The sequence below is a fragment of the Neohortaea acidophila genome, assembly GCF_010093505.1.
Source record: "Neohortaea acidophila strain CBS 113389 unplaced genomic scaffold BDY17scaffold_12, whole genome shotgun sequence".
Classification (NCBI taxonomy): Eukaryota; Fungi; Ascomycota; class Dothideomycetes; order Mycosphaerellales; family Teratosphaeriaceae; genus Neohortaea; species Neohortaea acidophila.
The window spans coordinates 295941-311442 of record NW_022985521.1 but is presented as its reverse complement, the minus strand read 5'-3'; the positions used below and the strand labels follow the sequence as shown (position 1 = coordinate 311442).

General features: G+C 59.5%; 5 protein-coding genes across 5 annotated transcripts; 2 read left to right on the top strand and 3 right to left on the bottom strand.

The window, feature by feature from the left end:
• Window positions 1-109: 109 nt before the first annotated feature.
• On the top strand, window positions 110-1084 carry BDY17DRAFT_313662 (histidine phosphatase superfamily; the record flags this gene model as incomplete). Its single annotated transcript, XM_033735741.1, has 1 exon — window positions 110-1084. One exon carries the CDS (start codon window positions 110-112, stop codon window positions 1082-1084), a length of 975 nt encoding a protein of 324 aa, XP_033585648.1.
• Window positions 1085-1969: 885 nt separating this feature from the next.
• On the top strand, window positions 1970-3528 carry BDY17DRAFT_304943 (uncharacterized protein). The gene is made up of 2 exons (XM_033734791.1): window positions 1970-2259; window positions 2333-3528. Exons 1-2 carry the CDS (start codon window positions 2187-2189, stop codon window positions 3295-3297), a joined length of 1038 nt encoding a protein of 345 aa, XP_033585647.1. The 5' UTR covers window positions 1970-2186; the 3' UTR covers window positions 3298-3528.
• Window positions 3529-3852: 324 nt separating this feature from the next.
• BDY17DRAFT_234256 (fungal-specific transcription factor domain-containing protein) lies at window positions 3853-6312 on the bottom strand (the record flags this gene model as incomplete). Its single annotated transcript, XM_033730265.1, has 1 exon — window positions 3853-6312. A coding segment is annotated over one exon (2460 nt), but the record flags the coding sequence as incomplete, so codon positions are not given.
• Window positions 6313-9523: 3211 nt separating this feature from the next.
• BDY17DRAFT_304934 (uncharacterized protein) lies at window positions 9524-10920 on the bottom strand. The gene is made up of 2 exons (XM_033734790.1): window positions 9866-10920; window positions 9524-9796 (listed from the first exon to the last, which is right to left on the bottom strand). The coding sequence occupies exon 1, from the start codon at window positions 10559-10561 to the stop codon at window positions 9884-9886; it is 678 nt and encodes a 225-aa protein (XP_033585645.1). The 5' UTR covers window positions 10562-10920; the 3' UTR covers window positions 9524-9796; window positions 9866-9883.
• Window positions 10921-11210: 290 nt separating this feature from the next.
• BDY17DRAFT_257478 (uncharacterized protein) lies at window positions 11211-14043 on the bottom strand (the record flags this gene model as incomplete). Its single annotated transcript, XM_033731690.1, has 5 exons — window positions 11211-12656; window positions 12715-12959; window positions 13015-13171; window positions 13238-13330; window positions 13387-14043. The coding sequence occupies 5 exons, from the start codon at window positions 14041-14043 to the stop codon at window positions 11211-11213; spliced, it is 2598 nt and encodes an 865-aa protein (XP_033585644.1).
• Window positions 14044-15502: the final 1459 nt, after the last annotated feature.

The window sequence follows — 15502 nt, the reverse complement described above, 5'->3', positions numbered from 1 at the left end:
GGAGGTGTTGTAGACTACTCTCGGCGAAACAATATTCCGCTTCCCGCAATTTATCTTCATCAACGCCATCTTGTCACGTCGAATTCTCCCCTACCCCACGCCTTCGTCCATGAAGCTCTACCTCATTCGCCATGGCGAAACGGTGGACAATGTCGCTGGAGTCTACGCCGGCTCTCGCGACTCTGCCCTCACCAACCACGGCTTCGAACAAGCGAAGCGGCTAGGCTCCTACTTCGCCGAGAATGATGTGAAATTCACCCACATCTTTGCCTCTCCTCTTTCCCGCGCCTTCCGCACCGCTGGAGCGGTCAAGGATGCTCAGACACAGCTCGCGGAGCCGGTCGACGGAGTGGATATTGTCAAAGTGCAAGAGCTGATTGAGCGAGACTATGGCGCATATGAGGGTCGGCCGTATTCGACACGATCGGAGTGGCAGAAGACGGGAAAGGATGGGGTGGAGGAGAGTGGTGGTAGTGTGGAGAGCGTGCAGTCGATGGCCAAGCGCAGTGACAGGTTCCTGGACGAACATTTCCTGCCTTTGTTCGACGAGGATCGACATGAGGAATACATCGTGGCCATTGTTGCTCACGGCATGCTGTGCTCGCACTTGTGGAGGCGCTTGCTGCTTCGGCTACCAAGAAGGAGTCTGAAGATCGCGCCCGAGATCGTGGCGGCCCGCGGGAACATTGTGCTGGAGCATCTCGGCGGCTGGTCCAACACCGGCTACTTGGAGTTGTCCATTCGGAGAGAGGCCGAGTCACGCCCCGAAGCGAAGCCCATATCAGACGGCTCTTACGATGGTGACGAATCGGCCAGTGCAACAACACTTTCCACACCCGTTCCGCCTCCTGTTCAATCCGAAGGTGCCGATGTCTCGCTCGCTCCGCCTAAGCCATCCGAGCCTGCAAGCCCGAGGAAGAAGGACTCGCGGGAATTATCGGGCTACAGTACCACGATCCTAGCCATCGACAGCAAGCAACATCTCGTCGGGCTGAAACGCCAACCGGGAGGAATTGGCAGCTTGGCCAACGACAAGGGCCAAAAGAAGCTCGACACCTTTTTCAAGCGAGAGAAGGCCACTTGAAAGCAGCGCCCGCGCATTTGCAGCTTGTCCGGCTGCTTCCATGAGAAGCTGTTCGACCTGATCAAGAGAGCAATGCTACGTACACAGCGCCTGGTAAGCCCAATCCTTCTTACCCCAACCCTTCCCTGATGAATACAACAATGATACACAGACCTGTTCTGAAAAATCATGAGGAACAATCTTGTTTTGTCCAACTGCTGTCTGATACCTTCCACTACCCCCTCTGCTCCCAATGCCTTTCGCGCGTTTCACCCACGTACTGATGTGTACCTTATTACAGATACAGAGCCGCAAGACCCACCAGATCAGGCTGAACGGGGTACGGGCGTGGCACTTTGACAGTGCTTGGTGGCCACCAGATGCGCACGGCCCTGTGCAAGGATCGCCGTCAGCGACATATCGTCCGGGATGTTGCAGCGTGTACAGTACTAAGTAGGCAGACTAGTCGGAATATTCATGAAAACCCCCTCGGAAGCATCCTGGAAATAGCAACCGTTGTTCGGTGGCCGGTGGCGTGGTGAGGTGAGTCGGACGGGCAAATTTAGACTTTACTAGCGCGGCGAGGCGGGAACAGCCAGCCACTCACAACCCGCCACTCCGCTGTAAACCTCAACCTCATCTCGTGCAATGCGGGCGGCATCGACGGACAAACAGCGTCCACACGGTAATGCACTCGAGCACAATGGGTGAAAAGACCTGGATATCCAGGCCATGGCCGTTTCCATCTCTCCCGACTCACTTTTCGGCTGCTGGGACGCATCAACCCGTAGGTTGAACAAGATGCAGCCTCCCAGGCCTGGTATTGCGTGTACAAACACCCGCCGCGAGCATATGCGTTGTGCAACCTGCAGCTCGAGTGTCGCGTTTGCACAGTGAGCATGCAGATGAGACCTGACTGAACCGTGCGTCATCATCACAAAATTTCTGCCTCCTCAACTTTCTCTTCTCTTCCCTACTCAAAAACAACCCGCCCCTCACTCCCAGCCATCTGTCTACCAACCACCACTACCACCCTTTATCACCACCACCGCTCCCTTCGTACCACTCTTTTCAATTCTCCGAACCGCTCGCTAACAATCTCGCTTCCGACATCACAGTCGCCATGCGTTCTTCCGCCGTCGCCGTGGGCTTCGTCAGCCTGTTGACGCTCGCCGCTGCATCGGTGACAACCAGTGGTGAGTCTCCTCGGAGCATTATCTCCCTCCTTCATTCCTTCATGACAGGCACGCTAACCATCCTCCTCCGCAGAGATTACCGTCGTTGCATACACGACTCCTGCGGGCAGCTTGATCATCCCGGTACTGACGACAGAGATAGTGACAGTGACGGTGACTGCGCCTAGCTGTGGCTTCGGTGAGTGCTCAAGTGCTTCCCCGTCAATCCCCTCAAGCACCAGCACCATCAATGCCCTCACTATCCTGTCCTCTGCCCTGAGCTCGCTGCAAAGCACCCACTCCTTCATCACTACTATCGCTCCTCTTTCCTCCCTGCCTACCGTCACATCATTATCTACCCCAACCCCATCCACCTCATTACCCGTAACATCACCCTCACCACCCTCCACAACATCACCGTCATCCACATCCATACCCACCAGCAATGCACTATCCATCCTGTCCGCCGCCGAACCCACCACCACCACTTACACCTTCGCCCCTGCACTCTTCTCAAGCTACGGCTTGACGATAAGTGCACGCAGCTCACCATCCACCTCGCAAACCACAGTTCCCACCCTGACCACCACCACGAAAGAGACCACGACCGCCGTCTCTCCCGTCACCACGACCACCACTCCCGTCACCAAGACCGAGACCCCCGCTTCGACGACCATCACCGTCTCCAGCTCGGCCATCACGGTCCCCATCCCCGTCACCCTCCACAGCAGCGCTCTCAGCAGCTACCTGAGCTCCGTCTCCTCCTCCTTCGAGAGCCACGTCTCCTCCGCCCACTCTGCCGCCTCCCCCACGACGCAGACCACCACGGAAGTCAAGCCCAGCACCACGACCACCCACACGACCACCAAATCAGGCGAGACCGTCGGAGCGCACTCGACCTCCACCACCTCGACGCCCACCACCAGCGCCACGTCGACCAACGCTCCTCCCAAGAACGGCGCGGGCAAAGCCTCCACCGTCGGCACGGGCGGCACGCTCGGCATCGCGGCCATGCTGCTGCTGTCGATTATGACGGCCGCGCACCTCGACTTCGTCTGATGTTCCGCCTTGCACTTCTTCCTGCCTTGCCCTCTTCGTTCTTGAGAAGCTGGGCTTGGCGTGCATGCATGGTTTTCGGGCGTTGGTGTGATGATCACAAGGATAGGAAAGGAATACCCCACGGCATGGTTTATCAAGGCGATGGAATGAAATGTGGGGACGTGTGAATCGGAAATGAAAATGGAAATGGGAAGGGAGGAGTCATCCAGTGTGCTGTACTCGTAGCTTCGATGCGAGCGTCTAATGCTAATCGGACCGGCTGTCCTTGCATCCCCACACCTTGCTCGACTCTTTCCTCTCTCTCTCTCTTTCGCTCCTCTCCTGTCTAGAACGTAAATGTGTCTACTGTCGCTCGGAATGAGGGAGGATTATGACCGAGTGAGACTCGCGAGTGTATCACGCACGAAAAGATCAGAGATGGCTAAGTATTTCTCGGCATTCTCGCGACCGAAGTGTTCATTCCGCATATACGGCCGTTATGTTCTCTCCGTCCCCCTCCCACCGCTCCCACTCTTCCCGACAAGTTGATACATTACAATAGAGAAGAAGGAACCGTTAGATTACAATATACTCCCCATCCACCCGATCCATCGCCTTCCTCCACCGGAAAGCCTGCCCATACGGTCTCCACACCGCTGCACCCTCCAGTTTCCCCCCATGCGCCCGCCCACTCTGCTGCCCACCCCTCGAGTCCCTCCTGCGCGCGCGCCTCTCCCCCGCAATCCCAAAGCCCGCGCCGGCCTCCGCGTCCGCCTCGGCCCACACCTTCTCCAGCACGTCCAGGGCGGAGAGGTTGTTGTAGAAGCCGGATTCGCGCGAGAGTTCGACGCAGCGACAGCGGATGATGAACCGCTGCTGCGCGTCCACGCACTCGGTGCCGATGATGAAGAGGGGCCAGAGGAGGAACTTGTTGACGCGGCTGGAGAGCGGGATGGCGGAGATGTGTTGTTGCAGCGCGGCCTGGACGAGGGTTTGGAAGGATGGGTGGGCGGAGGGGCGGTGCGGGTGGGCGAGGCGTTCGGTGTAGAGGAGGGCGGCGTGGCGGAAGGCTTGGTTGATGTGGAAGAGGTCGGCGTATTCGGACGGGGCTGCGGGGGAGACTCCAGCTGGGCCGGGGGGTTCGTTGGCGAGGTGGTCGGTTTGCAGCTCGAGATGGAGCGATTCCAGCGCGTTGCGGATGGTGCGCCATTCGGACCAAAATTCGGCGCGCTCATCGTGGCTGCCGGTGGTGGTGTCGGCGTCGGAATCGTCATCGGAGGTGTCGGAGGCGGAGACGATGGGTGTGCCCCAGCCGTTTCCATCCATGTTGGCGTAGTCGGCGAGGGTGAGAGTGCGGGGGTTGGAGAAGTCGGGGTTGGCGCGTTTTCTCTTTGGGTGAAGTTGCGGGGCGGAGTCGTTTGGTCTTTGTTGTTGGGAGTGTTGCTGCTGCTGCTGCTGTCTGCCGCCTGGAAGTTTGACACTTCGCCCTTGCGCGAGAAGGTTGAGCCGGCCGAGTTTCGCAATCAACATGAACAACCGTCCATCACACCCCGAAAACTGCTCCATGGCCCCGAGCCCGGAAACGCCGGTGAGCATTGCAGGTGCATTGCCCTTAATCTCCGTCTCGCGGTCGTTGACGGTGCTCGTCATGACATCGAACCAGGCAAAGAAGACGTGGACCCAGCGGGTGAAGGCGGTGTGAGTTTTGGGGTCGCGGAAGGCCAGCACCTTCTGCACGCCGGCCAGCTGCGTGCGGAACTTGCTGAAGCCGGAGTCGCAGACGTGATAGAGGCAGAGGATGAGCAAGGTGGCGAGGACGGAGTCGTCTCGTGCCGAGCGGCGGTCGGCGAGTTGCATGTTGAGCTGCTCGATGGACATTTGCTTGTGCATCGCCTCCTCCGCGGTCGTGTCGTTGACGGATGTCAAGTCATCGGGGATATCCTGCACGAAGCCCATGAGTCGGTGCTCTTTCCTCCGCATGCGCAGATTGTTGCACGCCAGCGCGGCCACGGCATTTTGGAGGCCTTGGTTGTGGAGGGCGAGCTGGAGGACGTAGGTGCGGTAGGGGTTGTCATGCCCGTCGACGGCAACGAGATGTGGGCAGACGTGGCGGTCGTAGAACTCCATGAGGGATTGGAGGCGAGGTGGGAGGGAGAAGAAGGGGTTGGCGAAGCGAGGGTCGAAGAGCATTAATTCCTGGCCATCCTCCACTTGCTCAGAATCATCGAAGGATGCGGTGGGGGCGGCGAGCGAAGTGTAGGTGAGTGCGAGGCTGGTGGGAGGGTTGGAATGGAGAAGGGCGGCATTGCCGTTGAAATGGTGCACCTCTGCTTGGTGGGCGGCGGAAGAGTCGAGGACAGGAAGGGCGGGTTGTTGTTGGTCGTAGAGCGACAGACTTGTGGGGACCATGTAAGTCGAGGAAGGAAAGAAGTCGTGCTGGGGATATGGAGGGTCAAGGGTTGGGAGACTGAGCTGCGCGACACCGGTCGTGGGCGATGGAAGCGAGGCGACAGGCTCGAAAGCGGGAAACGGGGCATTTCCGAACATGTAGTTGCTGGCCGGAGGCTCGGGCGACGGGGTATGAGGATGGATTTGGGAGGGAAAGGAGGCCGGAAGGTTGTCGGCGAGGCGAGGTGAAGGAGAAGCAGAGAGGGCGGCCGTGGTGGGATGGAGTGCAGCTGAGGTGGAGGTGGGTGCAGGATTGACGTCGTCTTCAAACTTGATGCGTGTCGTCGAGGCGGTGCGATGATGTCTTGCACCCGCGTCGGCCACACTGTCCATTGGGCTGACCGGGCTGGAGTCGACGTTCTTGTCGATGACGGGGCAGGAGAGGCCGCGCAGTTTGCCTCTGCTGGCCACGCCGACGCCCCAGCTCAACTGCGTCTTGTAGCCCGAGCATTCCCTCCCGATCTCGAGGCATTGGGAGCAATAGGGTCGTTTGCGGTCGCAGGGCACGGCGCGGCGTTTACAGGTCCAGCAGTCCTCGCCCGCCCCTCCGGCAGTGCGTCTTCGCTTGCGCGGGCGAGGTTTGACGGCAGCGGAGGAGGATGGGGGAGCATTGGGCTGGTTGGGGGCGTAGGGGTGCAGAGGAAGGTGGTCGGAAGCCATGGCGGTCTTTGGTTGCCGCGATGCATCAATGGGATCACAGCTGCACGGCGGGACGGCGAGGGCGGGGGATCGAGAGGGGTGTGGGGAAGGCGAGGGAGATGGGAGAGGAGATGGAGGAGGGGGACATGGTGGGCGGGCGGGCGTGGATGGGGCAGATGAGAGCAGGGCAGCAGTGAGGTGTTGGCGGCGTGCGGAGGGAGAACAAGAACGGGTATGGTAGTGACAGTGCCGCCGCGGTACCACACCCACACCCCCACCGGGCGCTATCAGTGCAACGCTCGGTGGACCGGTGGATCCCCTACGCCGCCCCTAGCGCCATCGGGAGAGGCCGCCGCGTGCGCCAAACCGTTTAGCAGCCACTTAGCGTGCGCAGGCACGGGCTCAGACGCAGCAAAGGCAGACGCTTCGCAGCCGGGGAGCATGCCCAATCCGTCGTCTCTCGTCATCATCGAAGGCAGAGGCAAGTCAAGGGACATGTGCCTGCTCCAATTGATCCCCCGCAGCAGCAGCAGATGGCGAGGATGATGCTGATGATTGATCATGGGCACTGCCCTGGACTCGATGAGACACGGCGGCGGGCTGGAGCGACATGGCCACGTCTTGCCCACGCCTCCCCCACATGGACCCGTTCTGCCGTGCTCCGTCCATGGATGTCTCCACCACGCTTGTCCTCTTGGGCTACGTCGGCCGACATCTCCCACTCCACTCGTCGGCACTTCGACTCTTTGCCCGCACCTCTTTCCAACAAGCCCGGAGTGGATGGATTATATTACCACACTGCCCTCGCCCCTTCTCCACCCCTCGCCGATCCCTTTAGCCGCCGCTGCCGCCAAATTGATTGGCCAGCGTCACCCCTTCACCACCTCGCCTCTCTACGCCTTGTTGGTCTTCGGCTGTGCCGCAACATGGCATCAACACGCACATTGATCTCTTGAAGGCCAACAAAATGTCTTGTGCCGATGGAAAAGTCACCTTGTAAGCGCCTCATCTCTCAAGCCCAAGGCACAGCTTCCAGGCTTTCGCTGGCGGCGTAAGTCTTCGCCCACGATTGTCCCTCCTCCCCTGCCCTGCACCTCTGCCAATGTCTCCGATTCACCCTCCATTTCCGTCGACAGCCCTCTTCCACCCTTGAATATCTGTCCATCCTCTCTCTGCCTCTCCCCGTCGTTGCGAACGATCTACCGGGTGGCAGCAAATCCTCATCTGCACGTTCAGGTGACTGCAGCTGCACGCAGAAGTCATGCAAATCCTCTGCCTGCCACGAAACGGGACTGGCCTGCAAAACCTAAACGGGACCAACAACCAACATCGGGCACAGCACCAGTGCCGTGCGGCCAATATTACCCCTTCATTCTCCCCCATCACATCTACGCCCCATGCTGCACGTCCGGCTGTGTTGATGAACGGCTGTCAATGTCCGATCTGCGCCCTGCTGCGGCACGGGCGATCAGCCAGGCACGAGCGCGGACTTCTCCCAGCTGCGCCGTTGCTTCCTACGCCTCACCCTGTTGTATGACTGGATAGTGGCCTCATCTCAACACCAACCTCTTCAATCTCCGCCTCAATCTCCGCCGCCTCGGGCCCAATCTAGAGACACGCGCGTGCAGCTCGTGCCCTCCTGGAATGAGCACCGGCCTCGCGTAAAGCGGCAGAAGAGCGATCGACGGAGCGGGGCCCGACGACGACCTGGTTGGAGGAAGTGCGGCACTGGCCGAGCTCGTGCGTCTCCTCCTCCTCCCAACATCTGCCCTTGCCGGAATAGGCTGCTGTGCTCGAAGCAGGCCTGTTAGCTCCGCCTAGCAACTTCCGACCGGCCCTAAAGCAGGTGCGCCGCATTGCCTTGCGTTGAGCTCCCAGGGGCCCTTGCCCGCTCGGCGCAGCTTCGTCTGTCATTGGTGGACAACGCATCCCACACGCCATCCCGCCCATCTCCTGCACCGTTTATGACAGGATGGATCGTCGTGTCATGTGAACTGCATGGTTCGCGCCGTTTTGGCGCGGTCTTCCTTTCGGCTAGTATCGCCGAGCCTTGTGCGACCATCGTGAAGAACCCAGCCCAACGCGAGAGTGGAAGCTTAGCGCAATCGGCCTCTCCGACGCGTCTCTGCGGCGTATGTTGGCCACAGTGATAGTGGCACGCTGGGGATCGAGGCACCTTTCGTTGTTGCCCTTTGGTGTGCTTGGTCATTGCGGCGTAGCTGGCTAAACCAACAGGACAAGTGCAGTGGAGGCACTTGCATCGCCTTCTGCGTGCTTTGCCATCACTGAAGAGCTCGGCGAGGACACTGATAAACAGTCGCTACCCTCGTCTCTTCTTTCTCCTTCTCTTCCCTCTTTCTCTCCTCCCTCTCCTCTCTTTTGTCTCTTCTCGTATTCTTCCTCACCACTATATCCCCTCGCCGTTCACTCCCAATTCGATTCCCCATCCACCACAATCTTCTCTCGTGCCCATCACCAACATGAGCTCCTCCAGCAACCAAACCAACCACCCGCCAGCCGGCAACAACCAGCTTCCCCCTCGAGACCAACCCTACGAAAAGTTCCCCTGCGCGTACAACCATCTCGAAGGGCGTCACAACTGGGTATGGCGTCCCGTCCACGAATCACAAATGTCTAGCTTCACTCTTGCTAACATGGATGACACACTCCTAAGAGCTTGGTCCAAGGCGTTACGTGCGAGCACTGTATTGTAAGTGGATACGATACTGTCGATATGGAGTTGGAGACGAGCTCTGATCGTGACCTACCACAGCATCTCGGCCGCAAGAACACCCGTGAGCCATACAGGAATGGCTATGGTGCGAAGCGTTGAGCGTTGAAGGCAGCGTCTACGCGTGGGTATTGCGTCAAGAGGTGCGTCGTCCTGCCTGCCCATCCTCATCGTGTGCCTCGACAAACAGCTCACGATGTGTCGCCGTGGACCAACGCTAACTTGCGCCTTTGTAGCAACCACGCGAGCTGGCCATCGAGACTTAGGGGCGGGTTTGGCGGTCTACTTCTTGCAGCGGTACTTTAATGTTCTTCGTTTCGGTTTCATGGGCGACGGGTCCGGCGGTCTACTGCTGTATACTTTAATGTTCTTCATTTCGGCTTGTGCGGTGATGGGTCTGGCGATCTACTTCTTGCACCGGTACTTTAATGTTTTATATTTCGGTATTGAAGGGTGGTATCTGTAGTGAGTTGCACTTTTATTATATGCCATCTGTCTCACCGGCCACGCCTCGGCCGGGATCGCAAATCACTGCACACACTTCCAACAAGGTTGCCAGCTGTTCTTGAAGGGCACAACGAAGCCAAATCTCGTTACTGGATGCCGCTGAATGGAGACCCATATTTTCCGTATATTCTGCGAGAGGAGGGCCCTTAAAATTTCTCCTGAGCCGGCCGGAGGTCCAATTCGTGTGTCCACAGCGTAGGCTCTTGCTGCGACAACCACAGACTATCCCCATCGCGTCAGCTAAGAGCAAAGTCAACACAAAAGGGAAGAAGAGGAAACTCACTAAGTCTTGCCCACCGCCTCGGCCGCGATGCGCGACCCCTTGGTCACCTCCTCGCTCTCCTCATCCACAATCCGCCCATTGGCCACGGCGTGCACGACCTGCACACCCCGCGCGCTCATCTCCCTCGACAGCGCCTGCGCCAACTGCCGCACACTCGCGCGACTCGCGCCGTAACTCCCGTACTCGGCATTGCACCTTAGCGCGCCCAGCGTGCCCGTGAAAATCAGCGTGCCCTTCTTCCCGCCCCCGTCCGCCAGCGACGCCTCGCCATGATCGGCGAAGAAGCGCTTCAGCGACTCCTGCGCAAACACCATCGCGCCGCCAACGTACGTTTCCAGCGGGTCCATGAAGGCGTCGAACGTCTCGTCCATGAACGGCTTCTTGGCGGAGTTCTTGATGGAGAAGATGGACAGGTCGAGCTTGAGGTCGCGGAAGGAGGCGTGCGATTTGATGGCTGCAAAGGCGGAGCGCAGCTTGTCGGGCGAGGTGTCGGTGGCGAAGGACTCGAAGACGCCGCCGGGCACTTGGGAGCGCAGGCTCTTGACGAGGTCGTTGAGTGCTTCTGGGCGGCGCGCGAGGAGGGCGACGGCCAGGTTGCCGTGGGATGGGTGCGCGAGGATTTTGGCTATGCCGGCACCCTGTGTGGTTGGTGTTAGTCTAGGTACTTGAGAGTGCATCGTAGTAGGTGTGTATGAGGAGGGGGGGACTAACAGTTGCTGGGCCGGCGCCGAGAAGGATTGCGAGGCCTTTGGGGGGCATGATGAAGTGTTGTGAATTGAGGTAAGTCGAGGATGGGGTTGAGGAGTGGTCTGTCGTATGTGAGGAGAGAAGAGGACTTCAATGAATCGAAGAGAAAAGTAATTGTCCTGGTCCGAAAGCCAATGGCATGGATGACGTGAAATGGATCTGATGCTTCCCCGGCGCGTGACATCATCGGAGGCCTTCGTCGAGGGATCTTCAGCAGCTTCGGCTAAGGCATACACGGAGGGGCGCCCGGAGACCGACGACCTACGGAAGAAGATGCGCGCCAAAACATGCCCAAAATTGCTCAAGTTCATTCAACGATTTGATCGTACAGACCTACAATCCGCAAAGTCCCATCATCTCACCCTCTTCGCTGCTTTTCGCTTCCCGACTACCAGTGCCGTCACGTATATACACATTCTCGGCCCTTCGTCCCACGTGTCAACGACCACACCCACGGCATGAAAGACTCCCGCCTGCGATCGACCTCCCCGCCCAAATAGCATCAGAACCACCGTCAAATACTCACAGCCGGCCGTGCGGATCGTAAAAAATGAAGGGATCGAAAGGAAAAATGGCCTCCTATGCCTGCTGTTCCGACGTCCCGTTCGTGGGCGCTTGAGACACCGCACCAGCAACAGGAGCAGAGGTGGGGACAGGGGTGGAAGCAGCAGCAGCATCGCTCGACGCCGCCGCCACTGCCAATGGCTTGGGGCTACTCTTCTGGCTTTCCTGCTTCGTAGCCGGCTTGTCATCGCCGCTATCGTCATAATTCTCATCGACTTCCATCTTGCGCGCCGCGGGTTCAAAGGCCGGGGCCGGTTGTGGGACTGACGGCGCTCGCGCTGTTTCTTCCTGAGGAGGAAGCGAGGGAGGAGGCGCGGGCGAAGGCTGAGTGATTGCCATAACGGATGGCAGGGTTGGAGGGTGGTGGGCGGCTTCCGACGGCCTGTAGGCTGATGGCGGCCGTGGCTCTTCTCCTCGTCGGAGCTCCGAGGGACTCGGTCGGGGCGGCGTGAGCTTCTCGCCGGGAGATGCGCGCTGCGTTTTGATTTCATCCAACCTGGACCGACTTTCGTCCGTGGAGAGCTTCTTCGAACTCGAGCTCGAGTCGTCCTCCCACTCGCGCAAACGCTTGACAGGCACCGTACTAGATGCCCTCTCTTCCCGCTCCCGAGCACCAATGTCAGCTGCTGTAGCCGGCGGAGCTGTGCTCGGAGGACGTGAGTTCCCGGCATGAGAGGCGGAGGTGGGGTGAGAGTCGGCGTGAGACCGAGGGTACTGCACACCACGAGGAGAGGTCACGGGTTGATGAGGAGGTCGGCCGTCTGATGACGACGACTCCGCCGGTCGGCCGTACGGCGCAAGGGCATTTTGCGGAGTACCAGAGGACGTGTGCATGTGGGAAGAGGGAGCACCGTATGCTGGCCGATGTGCATCTTGCGGCGGGGGCACGGAAGGATGGGGAAGGGATGGATGCGACGGATGCTGCGGCGCGTGTGGATATGCCGGCGGCCCAGAGAGCTGCATCTTCGGCGACCGCGACAAGCCCCGGTGCGCCGGAGCTTGTCGCGCCGGCGGCTGCTCTGGCTGATACTGTCGCGACTGGTCATGGCGGGGCGGACTAGGCTGGTGCATGGACCCTGCAGGCGGTGCTAGGTCGCGTTGATTAAAATGGTTCGAGGGCTGCCCTGGCATGGGCTGCGCACTCTGCATTTCAGCGAGGCGATTGTTGCCCCAATTGTTGCCGGCGGCCAAAGGAGGCGGCGCCGGGCCAGTAGGAGGGTTGTGATTGGCGTGTCCAGGCCATTGAGGCACGGCAGGAGCTCCCAGGGCACCAGGCTGTTGGTACGCCTGGGGGTGTACATCTTGCGGCAATGGGGCGCCGGCTTGGTTGGGAAGACCATTGGTGGGCTGCCCGTTGAGCAAAGCCAGCCGAGCTTTGATATGGACGTTGGTCGGGTCGAGTTCGGCCGCACGATTGTATGCGTCAATCGCGTCGCCGGTCTGGTTATTGCAAGACTCATACTGCAGTCACGTCAGCAAGGCAAGCATGGAGATGATTGCTCAACAAAGTATCACTTACGAGCGTGCCCAGATCGTACCACACTTCGGAGATGTTCGGGTTCAGGCGGATGGCGCGAGAGTATGCATCGAGCGCATCTCTGTACTGGTTGATCTGATAGTACAGCACACCAATCGAGCACCAGAAGGTAGGGTTTCGGCCGTCACGATAGACGGCTTGCTGGTAGGCCTCGTACGCCTTCGGGTATTTCTGCTGCGACATGTAGCATCTCCCGAGCAAATACCAGCTTTGTGCATCGGTTTGGTCTGAGCATTCGTTAGACGAATTGCAAGTCGTGTGCAGGGGGGGTTATCATCTCACCAGAATTGACCGACTTCTCGAGATACTCAATGGCTTGTTCCTGGCTGCTGAAGCTGGTGCTTTGCTGATGGTGCAACCAGCCCAGCTGCTGTAAGACCTTGGCGTGCGAGGGGTCGCGTTCGAGGACACGCGTGTACGCGGACTTTGCAGAGTCGTACTGTCACGGCATTAGCGCGATCCGCCCACGAAAGCCTCGATGTCGCCATGAGCGGCATTGACTCACGTCTTTCTGTTGCTCGTGCACATGGCCGATCTGGAACCAGATATCCTCCTCGCTCAGGGGTCTTGGGGGGTCAGTGACGATGTAGCGGAAGCACTATGAAGGCGTTAGCATGCCGCCATGCGCAAGCCTGGCATCGACTGCAGCCTCACCTCCAAGCTGGACTGGAATTTCTGTTGCTGCTTGTAAATTATGCCCAGGCGAAAGTAGACCTCGTTGGCCTTTTCAAAGTTCGGCTGCATGCGCATGACTTGCGAAAAGGCCTCCTCGGCGTGATCCAGCGATCCGTAGCGGTCGTACAGAATGCCAATGCCATACCACAACTTGGGTTCCTTGGGGTCGGGAAGATGGTAGAGGGCTTGTTGGTAGGCAGAGTAAGCCTGCTGCAAATCGTCCATCATGAGGTAGCAATGCCCCAGGCTGCTCCACACGTCGCCGTTCTGGCTCTCGATCTTGAGGATGTTTCGCAGATATTCGACGGCGGCGGTAAACTGCTCTTTGGCGCGCAAGATGCACGAGATGGCGAGCATGGCGCGGACGGACCACTGGTTGTGGACCATGGCGCGTTCATAGGCGTGCGACGCTCCATCGTAATCGCCGAGCGCTTCGCTAGCCTGCCCGATCGCCATCCACACCTCTTCGTTGGCGTTCGCCAGCCTCTGTGCGGTAGCGCTCTTGACCTGTTGCTGTTGTTGCGGGTGCATGACTCCGTTGGGCGGTGGCGGCGGGCCCGGCGGCTGCTGGTGGAAGGCGGGAGGGTAGTGTTGCTGGTGCGTGAGCGGCCCATTGGGCGAATGTTGGGCAGCCATTGCGAGAGCAGTAGGCTTGTGAAAGGAAGCCTGGCGTTCGGGGTTGGTTGTTAGAGAGGGGAGGGAGGAGGGTGATCCGGGGCCACTCACCTAAATGCACGTGCGGCTCCGCCAGACACGCAAGGAGACGCCCAGGCAGAGTGGGATCAAGAGATGGGAGCAGAGGTTATGGCATGCAAGTGTCAATGGCGTGGACAGACTCGGACGGGAGAGAGGGAGGGGGGAAACGAGGGCGAGGGCAAGGGCGCGGAGTCGATCGGGCGGGACGAGGGCGAGGGAAAAAGAGGAGAAAGCGAGGAGGCGGCGATATCCAGCCGGGCGTGGGAAACTCTCACGGCAGGCGGCGTGGGTAAGGGTTTGGGGCGGCGAGGAGTGACGAAAGCGGATTAAACCTTGCCATGCGCTGCAGCGGCTAGCGTGGGCGCGATGCTTGGATGTGGATGTGGATGTGGATGTGCGCTTGGACCAAGGACCCACCTCCAGCCTCAAGCCCGCCGCGCCCCACCCCTGTACACACGTCTGGGCTTAGCGCCCGCTCCCGACACGAACGGCAGCAACCTTGTTTGCTTTTTCCCCTCGCTCCTGCCATACATACCGAGCTGGCCGCTGTCCGGAGAACGAGTCGTGTAGCCTGGATAAGAAAGCGAGGATGCACAAGCAAGCCTCCCTTGGCGTCGGGCTAACATGCGGCGATCCCTCCTCCTCCTCTCCACTCTTGATCCCCTGTGCCCATACCCATGATAGTGATAAGACAGCCCAGGCTGCAGCGTTGCCAATTCACCAAGGCCCTCCGTCTTCTGTTCCTGTGCCCTACCTTTCCATCCACCAAGCGAGCGCACAAACTATTCTTTCCGTTCCCTCATTTAGCCGCAGGCGCCCACAGAACGTGCGGTGTGCAACCCGGGGGTCACGGTAGACGTTGCACAACCTCAATCGGGCGTCGGATGGCGGCACGCAGCAAAAGGGGGCCCGGCGAGGTTCGCGCTGGTATCCATTGATCAAGGGTGATCATCCTAGGCGCATAAAAGGTCCTGTTCCGTGCCTGCCTACTTTATGCAGCGTCCACTAGCTGCGGTATCCTTCTACCAACGGCTCGCTTGCGCTGCGACGCCCGGTCCTTTTGACAGCCGCGGTGCCAGGGGTGGGATAAAACGCGCAGCGGAGAGCAGCGGCCAGACGTCCATCATCAGTGACTTCATCTTAGGTGGCGTCCGCTCCCCCTTAGCATGGTGCTCGATGACGCTTACCCACCCACCCACCCTGTCACAGCATTACCCGTCCGACTCCAATCATCGTCCGCGGGCACGATGCGGCCTGACGCGTCCGAGGGATGATGCATGCAGGCCTTGTGTGGCCAGCTGTCTCCTGGCTCCACCACTGCCCGCGTTCCATCCCAGCCGAGACAAGAGCCAAAAAGGTGGAGCAGGCGGAAGGTAATCTCACACGCCAGCCGGTGCGC

Bases quoted from the DNA above. Each gene is read 5' to 3' on its own strand.
- BDY17DRAFT_304943 (XM_033734791.1), top strand. From the start codon at position 2,187: ATGCGTTCTTCCGCCGTCGCCGTGGGCTTCGTCAGCCTGTTGACGCTC. The intron at 2,260-2,332 runs GTGAGTCTCCTC...CCTCCTCCGCAG, and splicing joins TGCATCGGTGACAACCAGTG to AGATTACCGTCGTTGCATAC.
- BDY17DRAFT_304934 (XM_033734790.1), bottom strand. From the start codon at position 10,561: ATGCACTCTCAAGTACCTAGACTAACACCAACCACACAGGGTGCCGGC.